This window comes from Engraulis encrasicolus, chromosome 18 (assembly GCF_034702125.1).
Source record: "Engraulis encrasicolus isolate BLACKSEA-1 chromosome 18, IST_EnEncr_1.0, whole genome shotgun sequence".
NCBI classification, from domain to species: domain Eukaryota; kingdom Metazoa; phylum Chordata; class Actinopteri; order Clupeiformes; family Engraulidae; genus Engraulis; species Engraulis encrasicolus.
In genome coordinates, this window is record NC_085874.1 from 36,685,107 (window position 1) to 36,695,187 (window position 10,081).

General features: G+C 41.8%; 2 protein-coding genes across 2 annotated transcripts in view; both read right to left on the reverse strand.

The window, feature by feature from the left end:
• The window catches only part of ppp1r13bb (protein phosphatase 1, regulatory subunit 13Bb), a 117,514-nt gene extending 116,199 nt beyond the window's left edge, over positions 1-1,315 (reverse strand). The window contains exon 1 of the mRNA XM_063223558.1: positions 920-1,315. The gene's annotated coding sequence lies outside the window, so the exon portion shown is untranslated. The remainder of the gene's footprint in view (positions 1-919) is intronic.
• Positions 1,316-1,878: 563 nt separating this feature from the next.
• atp5mj (ATP synthase membrane subunit j) lies at positions 1,879-8,829 on the reverse strand. The gene is made up of 4 exons (XM_063223557.1): positions 8,572-8,829; positions 7,858-7,975; positions 7,615-7,635; positions 1,879-2,221 (listed from the first exon to the last, which is right to left on the reverse strand). Exons 1-4 carry the CDS (start codon positions 8,812-8,814, stop codon positions 1,977-1,979), a joined length of 627 nt encoding a protein of 208 aa, XP_063079627.1. The 5' UTR covers positions 8,815-8,829; the 3' UTR covers positions 1,879-1,976.
• Between the last annotated feature and the right edge of the window lie 1,252 nt (positions 8,830-10,081).

The window sequence follows — 10,081 nt, forward strand, 5'->3', positions numbered from 1 at the left end:
ATACACAAATGTACAGTATGCACACCACAACTGTGGCTAGCGGATTGATGCAAACTCGTTGTTTTCCTGTCAGCTATGGCAGGGCACGTTCCACAGCTTTTAAACAGCTGGTCAGTGCGTCAACATCAACAGGAAAAAGACATCTGTCAAAACGGGCATTTTAATATTTCAGTTGCTAGTCATCTAAGCAAAAATCACTTAGTTCTACATTCACAACCGTATCTGGTTATTCTAGGTCGTAGACCCGATGCACTGAATGATACAGCCACCAACACCTAGGATGGCCAGGTGACGTTACACTTGTCTGTCTTTAGCCAACGGATTATTAACGCTTAACGACAGAAAAGCGAAACGATGGGCAGCAGTCATTTCTACGAATGACATGTGTATTGACTTACTTTTAAAGCAACATGAGAAAAGACCTGTCAATGCAATAAACTAGCTTGCAGCTTCTAGCTAATTAGCAAGTGCAAAACCCCAACAGCCGTGACAATCATCGTTAGCGTTACATTGCCACACAAGTAAACATCATAATGTCCCATCATCTGCCGTCCATTACCCTCACAATGTAACCAACACAACACTATTGACAACTGACCAGGGAAGGCTTCCACTTTTATGCGATTGGTATGTCGATGCCAAAGTTGTTTTACGGGCACTTTCATTAAAAGTGGGTGGCTAGTGCTAGCCGCCTGATTGTTAGCCCACTGACTGAGCTAGCTCTACATTCCAGAGAAAACTATGGAGCTTTCAGGCACGCGAGACATCCTACGACTACTGTAGCTACTGGTTAGAACTAGTGGACACCGTGCGTGATTGTGAAAATAAACACAGATTACACAAATACCGTACAACATCAGAGTGTGATAACATTACTACAATACAACGCTATTCAAGACAACACAGGTTTGTAACTCACCTCAATTATCCAGCCATGCTGATAACATGACGTTGATCATGCCGTAAGGTTAATGCACAATCTGTAATAACCTAACCTAACCTAGTTGGCTAGTTAGCCAGCTAGCAAATACGCAAAACGCCAACAAGCAGCTGGTCAGCTAATCCAACCCCCACTAGATTTCTAGTATACCTGGTCGAAGCAATATCTTAATTCCCATTCAAAACATCTGGTGAATAATCATTACAGTAGCATCTTAGAATTACCAGACCACAACACTAGCTAAGGCTAGCCAGATGTGGTAGCAGCCACTGGATTCCCGATAGTACTCAGCAGGCGTCCGTGGTGGCTGTCAGTAGTAGAGTGATGTCACGGGCTGACGTGAAATGTCAGGCAGGAAACTCGAATCCAAACATTTTTAAATCATGGAACTGCGGCTGCACTACTGCCAGAGGGGGAAGCATGCATGAAGCATTTATTTTGCATGTTGTGCACATGTCTGAAACGAAGGAATTAATTAAGAGGCAATGTCGATGAACAATTGATATCAAAAAACAGCCTTTTATTCTGTTGAGGTCAATGACTGTGAATGGATGAAATACAGTTTTGATATCCAAATGCACTTAGGAGTCCAGCATCTTGCAGTACTTGGGACACTCACATAAAGCTTGCAACATTAATTTTGGCAGCTGAGGTCCTGCACTACCACAAAATTCACAATCCTAAATGTACAGGAATATATTCTCAACACTGATAGACGAATGCCTGCTATGACAGATTAATGGGGTTTCAGTAAAGTCTGAAATTTGCATTAAAAGTTCACTGCATTTTCTGACATATGTGCTCAACATGAGTCTTGAATTCAAAATTAAGTTAAATTACACAATGACAAAGCTCAGGAGGGGTTGTTAGTGTCTTTGTTTACTTTGTTTTTTTGGAATGGAATGGAATGGCATAAGTCATCACCACAGCTCAAAATATCGGATTTTTATACAATTTTATTAACTGTACACAAGATGGTCTGAGTTCCAGTGCTAATCTCTTTCATACTGACGGGGATATGTTCTTGGTTTCACAGCTACTTAAACAGCAGTTTGGCTTTCTCAAGTTCCAATTTCTCAATCTCCAGGTTCAGTTTCCTCTCCTCCAGGATGAGGTTTTTGTGTTGCCTCTGCAGAATGTCGTTCATGGTGACGTCGCCGGCGACCTCGGGGCTGGCGGCCGCTACTGCCGCTGCCGCGGTGGCTGCTGCCGCTGCTGCTGCGGCTGCTTTGGGGGCTGCGCTTGCGGCAGCGTGGCTGGGGGCACTTGCAGGGTGGGCACCTGAAAAGCACACATGGGATATGTTGGGTTTTAGAACCACTCACGTCATACATTACTGCCCATAATTTGAGATCAACATTTAAACTGACAAGTTTACACCAGTGTAAAAGGCAGTGCTGTAAGGGGACTGAAATCAATTATAGAAATAGGGATTTTTCTCCTCTCCAGCATCCATACTCAGTTAGTACCCGGACCAAGTGCCTGCCGATTCAGGATCAACTGACCAGAGCAAAATGTGAATTATGAGTGCTGTAAAAATGTTTGTAAAGATGGGGGCTTGCACCTGCACCTGCATGCATATACTCCTGTTTATGTACAAATGTCCACACCCCATCCAGTACAAACCAAGCTTTCTGGATCAAAATGTTTTCTTGCTGTTGCATCAGATCCTCAGATTCCTCAAGCTATACTATACTCAAAAGTGCAGTGAGGTGAGTCAATGGAAGAGTCAGTAAATGGTCAGTGAATATTTTTACAAGTAAATCATGGGTGAGATGAATGCTTTTGATTAAAAGGTGGTAAGTTGTAGACAAGATAAACACAAATAAAATACAGAGGATTGAGGAAACAAAAAAGTAAAATCATGAATGCAAAAGGTTCAGCGGCGCGATCATAGGTCGTTAGTTAGGCATGTCACACTCCTGTTAAAAAAAGATAACAAAAAGACCCATGCAGCCCACATGCATTCATGCTTTTGTTTCACGTCATGGAGAGTCTTCCATGTAATGTGCATCGTATACATACTTCATCCTTTCCTGGGTGTATCCCTGGGTGTCCGCGCCAACAGGTAGTGGTGTGTACACTTACATTTTTTTTTTTACATAAAGTGGTGGATTGCTACTTGAGTGGCCAATCCTAAAATGCAAAAAGTCACAGAAATATGGAGCCCAGAGGCCATTTGCTGATCCAAATCATGAGCATGAACAACTTCAATGGGATACATTCAAATCTCAGTCTTTCAGCTCCACCTAGTGTTATTAGGAGTGAGACACAACAATGCTCACTAGCACCATCTGCTGACCAGAGCCGGTGCATTACACGCAAAAATCATCAAAAAACCCAGTCAATTTATCTAAAACACTTGCCCAAAAACGCTTTGGCAAATGCACAAGAACTCATAGCGCAGGTAATTATTCAACAAGCCGTCTGTGTAAAAAGCTAACTAATAACTTTTGGGTTTATCATTAACTATAGAGATAGTGTGAAGTAAAGGTGATTGGTGACTATCTTCACCGTTACGCCTTTTTATCTATGCCATGGTTAAAACAATAAAAGGTAAAATAAAATTAACATCAACTTGTTAACACTGAAATTGTATGGAAATTGATGATGACCATGCCTTATGAGAAAATTAAATTGGGTATTAGGGAAAAAATATTTGAGCAAATCAGGCGATCACGTCCGTTATCTAGCGAAATGTTTCATCTAGGGTTTCTGGAAAGTAATATTTCAGTAAGTCTCTTTGCCCACCAAATTTCAAATGATTATTCCCATATCTAAAAACTGATATGTACATAATGTTCACAGTGGTCTTAAAGGTAGCCGGATTAATCCCAGGTACCTGCTCCCTATTCTTATCGATGACCTCCTAGGATGTCGCCCCGATTTAAATCCCTCAATTGTTGGAACATATTTTGAAATTCTCAGTCCTTTCCAAGAATTTATTTTAAGTCCCTCCGTACTTATTTATGCAACCGGCCTGTAATTTGACCTTTCCATTTCTTTTGAAAACAGACACGGAAAACCTTTCACTCTCTGAACCAGCTGACAAATAAAACTGCAAAGACGACAAAAAGTTATCATTCTGTGACCCATGTGGGTCACTTTATTGAATCGTAAGAGAGACAGACAGAAAACACATCCGAATGTAAAATGCAGGGGTTTTTAGAAGCCTTTTAACAGGTAGAAGGGAGGGCGATGGCTCAGCGAGGTGGTCAAATCAATGTGCAGGCTCTGCGGAAAATAAGGAGATGAATTTGAGCAGGACACTGATATGATCATTGAGGAGACAGGGGGGCCGGTTGCATAAAACGAGTCAAGACTGCAGATTCTGGCCATTTCCAGCGTTCTGTTGGAACATACTGGACAAAGATGGCTGCTCTACTGTCCCGATTTGACCTTGCTAGCTAGAGTGCCTTCAAATTTAGAAAACTGTGCCACGTTTTGGGGTGGAAGTGTTTGACTCTAATTGGTGGCATATACAATACCCCTTTCACAGCTTAATTATTGCCACTGACATGGGTGCAAAAAAGACAAAGCAGCTAGCTAGACGGCTCATTTCTGCAACAAAAAAAGTGCTCCTTCAGAGTTCTGGTTCCATGTACACAGCTGATTTAACAATACTTTCATATATTTTGTATGATTTAGTGTTAGTTCCAAGGCCACTGTGATAATTACTGAGTCAATTTCCCAACAAAAAGGTTGGGAGACTGGCAACACCCAAAAATTGCACATTGCTAGTTGCCCATAACATTAGTGCATTCAATGCTAAAGCTATGCATTTCCGCATTAGAGGGAATGCATACCCGTTTTTAAGCAATTAACCATCTGTTGATATTAACTCTTAGTAGCTGATGAGCTGTTTGTCAGATAAATTCTGCATTAAAGGCAGCAAACTGAACCAGAAAAGCCTGTCATACAAGTTCACGATAACTTGCTGAAGCGTAACATTTTCAAATCTGCTGATAATAACTCCCAAGGCCACGCCCTACTTGTAGATTTCTACCGGATGGCATAGCTTGAAGTGATTCAGAGGTTTTCAATATATTTGTGCTATTACTGGACCATAAACTCTAATTTGTTGTTCATTCCACATGTTCCACTATGCTTTCAAAAATGAACTACATGACCCTTTTCTACTATCAGTAAAACAATCAGCATTGCCAACAGAGCTACAAAACAGACATTGATGCAGCCAAAGTTCAACGCAGTACACAAAATGTAGAAGTAGTATGCCTTCACTAATTAACTTAACTCCTAATAATTGAGCTGAGGCAGCCCGGAGCTATAAAATAATATGGAAAACCCAATATCAAGAGGAGTCATGGCAGCCCTAGCCAGGGGCGCCACCAGAAGAGACAAGGGGTGAGACGCTTGTGCAACTATGCATGTACATCAAACGAATCTCTCAGGCATGTCGCTTTTTTACTCGCAGATGGCAATATTTGACGCCAAAAGTATACATATATTTGGCACCTAAAACTGCCTTGGCTACCTGTTTGTGTTGAACGTTTGTGGTTTACACACACACAGTATGGGCCTGGCACTGACCAGGGGGTCCTTGATAGCTATTAATACTATATTTTATTACATTACACTTAGCTGACGCATTTATTCAAAGCAACTTAGAATTGTTATTTTTCAGGACATTGGTTACAGTCCCTAGGGCAATGTGGGGTTAGGTGCCTTGCTGAAGGGCACTTCAGCCATGGATGGAGTAGGAAGAGGTCAAGTGGGATTCAAACCTACAACCCCCAGATCTAAAGACAAACTCCCTGACCACTAGGCCACGGCTGTCCAATATTTTGATACTATTGCTGAAGGGATAACGTTTCAGAGGGCCAAAGATTTTGTGTGGTGACCCTGAGAGTAATACCAAAGCCCAATGATTCAGCACGAAAGTGCTAAAATGCTTTGGAATATTCACCCACTGTAAGCGCTGCACATGTAAATATACTCCATTGTATCCTACACGTAAATACAGTTTTCAGGTGACTTGCAAGTCAAGTCAATGACTGTTTGTGACCTCACGGTGTGGTACGCACAGGAGAGGTCTTACTTTTTCAATGACTGCTGCATAGTCACAGCTATGCCAATGAAAGCATTTTATACTCATATTTTATAATTTGGGATTATATTAACTGTTACACTCGCATTACATTGACATGTCAATAATAACAAATACCGCCCCAAAAACAAAACCCATAGTGTGATATTTCCTTGACACTTGCACCAGTGCGCTGTAACATTAAGATTAATTTTATTTTAATGAAGTGATAATTTATTATCAAAAAAGAATGTTTTGCCGGCGTGATTGGTTAGCTGTTAGCTGTAAGCGCAGAAAGCACAAAATCAATGGACAGCTGCATTTTTTGTCATCTTAGCCATATAAAAGCGAGCTCTTCGAGAGACCATATTTGAATTGTAATAGCAGAAAAAGGAGAGGCTGTATAAGTGAGGGGGATCCCAGAAGACCTACTGGAGGACTTTCACTAAGGAAGCCCATTTAGAGGTCAAAGTAAGACAACTGCAGGGATGAAAAAGTAATCATGGAAAAGGGTAAAGAGTAAAATATGGTCATTGAATTAAGGCGATGGAACATTATAAGCCAGAACATCAGTACATTTTCCATTAAAGCGATTCATAGACATGAAACAAAATGTTTAAAAATGACTAGACAGCAGGAGAAAATGGGTTTCCCATGTTAACACAATGGGTTTACAAGTGACAAAAAGCAACATTAAGACTACACAGTGGACATGGAGCATGCAAAATATTTGCACGAGGACAAACTACACAACCACTACCAGGTTGAAAACAAAATCATTGAATTAAGCTTAAGGACAGGACTAGCTAAATAATTCTTATTTAATCCCACCCTCTTCTTTTTACTCTCAATGTTGCCCACTCCCCCATACTGAAAACTGGATGCAAACTGGCCTACTGTTACTGCCATTAACCTGACTTCACCAGACAATCAATGCACCAATCACTGACAAAGGACATGTGAATGGTGCAAGATTCTGATCGTAATGGTTGAAAATGAATATTGAATTAATTCCCCTTTACAGAAGTGAACAAGATTTGTTGCCAAATAATGTTAACTGCTTCTAAATGAAACCAACAGCTGGCATATAATGGTAGGCATCTTGAGTCCAATTTCACTGACATATGACAAGTGACTATTGCTGGATCTCAAATGGTGCACTTCTGCACTTCAGTATTCATGGTTTAGTGCATATGGCGTATTTATTTCACTAAAACATAGTGCCCGAAGTGCACCATCTGAGACACAGCAAGTGTCAGTGGAAATCAACCATTTTCAGATCGTTTACGCACTTAATTTTCACTCCAAGGGCACTGATTTGGGACAGTTCACCAGCTCAGTGAGCACTCAAATGCAGCATCAAAATACTGATTACACCACCTAATTCAACCCTTCAATTAAAGCGCGTCTTTAGGCTCTTTATGCAACCGGCCAAAGGGATTTCAAGTCATTGAAATTTCCAACAATGCTTAATTTTCAACATTTTTCACTTAAATTTCAGCATTCACGATACACATACATTATAATTTTAAAAGGAAGGTCGACTTCAAATTGTAATTAATCAATTATAGACAGATATGTAAAATGGTGCAGTTGCACTATGATGGGTCGGCAGGGTGACACTTACTTGCTTCTACTGGTTTCTTTCCTGCAAGAGAAAGAACAAAATCAGCAAGAAATCAGTGAATGTGGAAATGGATACTTGCCAGAAAGACACATCAACCGAATCCGATTAAAACACTGAAAGAAAGTCACTGTTAACAACTTCATATCTCCCAGTACATGCGTTATTCATTAGAATGAACTTGAGATGTCCCTACCACTACAGGCCTGTTTCCATTAAGGACAAGTGTTTGGTTTGATAACTTACCTGCGAAGGAGACTTTGTAGTATAGGTATGTCATGATTCCGACACCAACCCACATCTCCTGGTAAGCCTTGGTGTAGTATGGGCTCACCTTGCCCCACCAGCGTGCGAATGCAGACATCTGAACAAGTAAAGAAACTGACATTAGATAACATTCAACGTAGGACTTCCTTCCACGTTAACACATTATATCGTAGCAGACAACAGCGTGGTAAAACTCAGCCATTTGTTATATATACACACGTTACCTTACTAGCATATACTGTACACCCACTGAAATATCGCCAATAACCACTAACTTGCGGGCTGTTTCATGTCAACGTTGTGGAACTAACTAGCAGGACGTTGGACAGTTGCTAGTGCTAATGTTCGTCACCTTCGGAATTCTTGCACGTCAGGACAAAAATGTACCTCAGAACAGACTAAATTGTACAGCGAAACACATCTGATGTGTTTATACCAATAAAGTATCTATGGTCAAGTTAGCTGCGACAGATGGTTTGATGCCCGAGTTTGAATGAAGTGAACAACATTTGGTAACGTCAACTAGCTAGCTAGCTGACGTTAGCCGAATGTGGCCGTCATGCAAGGTGAGAGATTGGCTCCCAAACATTGACAAATCTAACTTAATTTTGACATGCGTGGATTTCTCTTGCACATATAGAGAATATCTCCACTGTGTTAGGGATGTAAAATTGTATAGAAGACACGACTCACCTTCAGATTATTTTGTGCAATGCTCTGTCTGGAGGTCACGAATTCAGCGCTGCCCTGCAAAGGCTTGTGGGAAAGAAGATAAGGCGGATAGAAGAAGAACAGTGGATGACAGCTGATGTGCAAGATATTTATGTACTCATCGCCACCTAGCGAAAGCCTCCATCTACGACACCACAGAGCAGAGGAGAGAAGGGTACTTTTTATTAATCCCGTGGAAAATATTATTAAGGTGTCTAAGAGCATCCAGTTCCATGCCCACCACAGACCCTGCTGTCCTCACTGTCTAGGTTCCCAGCAGACTATCTCCCCCTTATAGAAACAGGCACCAATGTTGTCTATGAAGTCAACAACCACCATCTCCTTGGTTTTGGTGGCATTCAGCTGCAACTGGTTGTTCTGGCACCATCTGACGAAGTTCTCCACCAGTCCCCTTTACTCTCCTACCTGGGCGTCCTTGATGCACCCCACGATAGCAGTGTCATCAGATAATTTTTGCACGTGTCAGGTCTCCGTCTTGTAAATGAAGTCAGAGGTGTACAGGAGTGAACAACACTGAGGAGAGCGCAGTTCCCTGTGGCGTTCCGTGCTGCTGACCACTGTCTGAGATGCAGTGAGGTGCGGTCAACTTTATGGCTGGTGAGGCAAATATATAATACTACAGCTACTAGATGTATGGTCACCTAACCGGACGAACTGGGGCCTTCCAGTGAGGTAGTCAGTTATCCAGTTACTTTTGTACTTGAAAGAAAGCCCGAAAGCTCAACACGGACACTCCAACTCTCATTGTCATTGTGACACAGCACTCCACAGCACAATGCACACAACGAAATTGCATTTGTGCCTCACCCGTGCAAGGTGGCAAGCCCCAATGGCACCTCAAGGGAGCAGTGCGGCAGGACGCTACCATGCTCAGGGTACCTCAGTCATGGAGGAGGATGGGGGAGAGCACTGTTTAATTACTCCCCTCGCCAACCTGGTGGGTCGGCAGTCAAACCGGGAACCTTTGGGCTACAAGTCTGATGCCCTAAGCGCTTACCCATGACTGCTCCCATCTGCAGCAGTTTGTCACTCAGCAGGAGTGGCTGAATGGAGTTGAAGGCACTAGAGAAATCAAAGAACGCTAAGATCTGATTGGATCGAGAACATGCAAATTCAGACCAGAAGCAAATTGAGACGCCGTTGCTGGGTCAAGCACATTCAAACAAGTATTTTATACATACAAATACAACTGAAGCCGTGGAACTGCACAACTAGCTAGGCCACTATCAGCAGTAAATGTGCATAATTTACTTTATGACACATTTATGACACATGATGGCGCCATTTCTTTCTGACAATCTCAGCCATAGAACATAGGCCTACATCATTTTTGGGAGTCAGGGTCAGTGCCAACTTATTTTACTGAATCAGTAGGGGATGCAAATTATATATCTTGATAAAAAAATCAGTATGTCAAGACTCAGTTGTTTATGAAATTTTGAAAGGAAATTGGAGGCCACCTTACAATAAA

What these genes read in the sequence shown, in the direction of transcription:
- atp5mj (XM_063223557.1), bottom strand. Translation starts at nt 8,814, where the DNA reads ATGCTCTTAGACACCTTAATAATATTTTCCACGGGATTAATAAAAAGT. An exon ending in CTACAAAGTCTCCTTCGCAG is followed by an intron (nt 7,636 to 7,857) that starts GTAAGTTATCAA and finishes TTTCTCTTGCAG; the next exon opens with GAAAGAAACCAGTAGAAGCA. An exon ending in AAAGAAACCAGTAGAAGCAA is followed by an intron (nt 2,222 to 7,614) that starts GTAAGTGTCACC and finishes TGTGCTTTTCAG; the next exon opens with GTGCCCACCCTGCAAGTGCC.